The sequence below is a fragment of the Primulina huaijiensis genome, chromosome 4 (assembly GCF_012295235.1).
Source record: "Primulina huaijiensis isolate GDHJ02 chromosome 4, ASM1229523v2, whole genome shotgun sequence".
Lineage (NCBI taxonomy): Eukaryota > Viridiplantae > Streptophyta > Magnoliopsida > Lamiales > Gesneriaceae > Primulina > Primulina huaijiensis.
Genome location: NC_133309.1, coordinates 3,057,393 through 3,060,422, shown reverse-complemented (window position 1 = coordinate 3,060,422; position 3,030 = coordinate 3,057,393). Strand labels below are relative to the sequence as shown.

The window sequence follows — 3,030 nt, the reverse complement described above, 5'->3', positions numbered from 1 at the left end:
TTATGAAATTAAATATTTTGGTGTCCTCTAAGTTAGTTACTCTAAAAGTCTCACACATAATAATATAGTATAGATATATACAGATTTAATACTTTATTATTCGTAAATCATCTCAAGCTCGTTAAAATGTAAAGTCTAAAAAATAAAATGGTAAATTTTATATACGTGTACATGAAAATATGCAAAAAAATTAATAACAAGTTCTATAAACTTGAAAATTATCCATCAACCATGCTCGTCTATGTGAGCACCGCTAAAGTGACACTTACATGTTTGATATGATGAAACATATCAATATTGCATATTTAATATTTGAGTGTCACCTCAACACATGAACGTCTCCAAAAATTTGAGGCCTTAGGCTAGTGGCGGAACCACATATATTGCCACCCGGGCTAAAATTTAATTATATAACTTTATATATATATATTAGTTTTATATTATTTTGAATTAATTTGATATTAGTTCGGATGACTCAATTTAAAAAATTTCAGAGTTTAAAATTCTGGTTCAGATTGATTAATAAACATGGCTCGACATTGTCCTACCTAATTTTTAGGGTAAGATCTTATATATAATTTTTTATTAATTATAAAAATAATACATATGAGTTGATAATTAAATACACATAATTATCGCCAATAAAAAATATAATTTAATTTCATACAAAAATTGATTTCTGATATGAGATTTAGATATAAACAATATAAAGCGTATTTTAGATCGTAAAAGAAGAAAGGATCGATACGATCACTTCATCTAATAATCAAAATTCCAAATTCTTGTAACTAAAAATAATGACATAAACAATTGTATTGGAAGAGAACAAATATCTAAAACTAAAAAAGAACTCAATAAGAATCATCAAACTAAAAAAGCGTAAATAATCGATTTTTGTCACAAAAAAATATAACAAAACAAATAAAAATCATAATTTAAATACTAATATATGCAAGAAATAATTATGATCAAAATGAATAAAAATCAGTCGAAGAGCCGAATAAGAAAATTACAAAGTTCTAGAATCCCAGAGACCAAAAACCAAATCAACTAAGGGGAGGCCCTAGACAAAAGTGTAGGCCGCCTCTCGGGCCTCCCTTAGAGCCTGATCTGTCTCAACGGTACTCACTTAAATGATGATGATGGGTGGAAATGATATCAAATTTTCAAATACATATTTTATCTTACTAATTAATTAAATTTGAGGCCCCTATATTGACTAACCTTTAATTTATTTGGTGAATTTTTATTTACATTTACAATTATACCCTCGTTATATAAATTTATTGATATTTTTTTAATTTTCTAAAATAGTCTTTCTTATTAAATATTTAATCATCTCTCCTTATATATTCAATATAATATAATCCATAAATTATAAAACTTTGATTCTCCGTATACTTCAATAGTTGGAATTCGACTGATTGAATTTTTATATTCACCTTACATTAAATTAATTCAAAAACTTGTGTGAGACGGTCTCACGGGTCGTATTTTGTGAGACGGGTCTCTTATTTCGGTCATCCATGAAAAAGTATTACTTTTTATTGTGAATATCGGTAGGATTGACCCGTCTCACAGATAAAGATTCGTGAGACCGTCTCATAAGAGACCTACTCTAGATTTTGATAGAAAATAAAATAATTTTTGGATAACTCATGTACGAGAATTCTTTAGTTTTTTCTATGATTTTGATGGGATATTTATGTGCAAAATGACTTAAAACTTTTGATTCTCCGTCTACTTCAATAGTTGGAAAGGGAGAAGTTGTGCCTTCTAGATAAAAAAATATTTGTTCATGAGTTTTTAGGCACTGAATTTTTATATTCACCTTATATTAAATTAATTATAACAAACAAATGTTGTATAAAGTCAAATGTTAGAAGAATTTCTTAATTTCTGGAAAAAAAACACGTACGCCTATATATATGTGTGTATCTATCAACTTTGGGGAGTTAATTTTTTTTTTTTGAGCGACCGTATAATTACGAGTTGAAGGAAATTACGTAAACATTATATATACCAACCCCTCTCGATCTTCTTCACTCCCCAAAAAACTTGAATTTTTCAAGGGTCCATTTTCTGCTGTTTTCAGACGACAATGGTTGAAGAGATAGTTGAAGTATCGGTCTCTTTCCAAGAACTCGTCTTGGAAAAGAACAAAAACCCGGAAGAGGAAGAGAAGGAAGAAGAAGAACGTGCAGAAGATTTGGTCAAAGAGATGAGAAAGATCCTCGGGGGATATGAATTCAAGGACAAGATCTTGTTGTTACAAGCATTCACACATCATTCTTATAAAGAGGATTGTTCCTCGTACGAAAGGCTCGAATTCATCGGTGATTCGGTTCTAGGCATTATGATCACTAGAGAACTATATTTTATGCACCAGGACTTGAATCCCGGTCAGTTAACGAAGCTTCGAGCCGCAAACGTCGATAACGAGAAGCTTGCACGGGTTGCGGTCAAATATAACTTGCACAAGTTTCTGCGGCATAACAAGCCTCTACTTGCAGCAAAGGTATTCGAGTTTTTTGAGTTATTATTATCATTATTATTTAGTATTTTTTATTTTATCTAAAAATCAATATTGAAAATCTTTTTTGGTTCAGATAGGAACGAAAGCCGATTACCTATGATTTGGTTTTGATTATATAAGCAATCGGAAGCTTCGACTTATCTTAAGTTTGACGGTATTGAAATATTCATAGCCGATCTATTTTATTTAAAGAAAACAAAAGAGAAAATAGTTATTTAGTCATTTTAGTTGTGATTAGGTCTCTTGTGAGACGATCTCACAAATCTTTATCTGTGAGACGGGTCAACCCTGTCGATATTCACAAAAAAAATTAATACTCTTAGCATAAAAAGTAATAATTTTTCATGTATGACCCAAATAAGAGATCCGTCTCACAAAATACGACCCGTGAAACCGTCTCATACAAGTTTTTGTCTTTAGTTGTTATGTTTCGAATTTTACTCGTCTGATTTTTTAAAATTACGTTTTAAGGCAATATATTTGTAAATTTTTTT

The 3,030-nt window shown here is 29.8% G+C and overlaps 1 protein-coding gene across 1 annotated transcript in view; it reads left to right on the top strand.

Annotated features, from left to right (window-relative positions):
• Positions 1-2,013: 2,013 nt before the first annotated feature.
• The window catches only part of LOC140975917 (ribonuclease 3-like protein 3), a 3,795-nt gene continuing 2,778 nt past the window's right edge, over positions 2,014-3,030 (top strand). Inside the window, exon 1 of the mRNA XM_073439846.1 lies at positions 2,014-2,518. Within this exon, the coding sequence (XP_073295947.1) occupies positions 2,102-2,518 (417 nt within the window). The 5' untranslated portion in view covers positions 2,014-2,101. The remainder of the gene's footprint in view (positions 2,519-3,030) is intronic.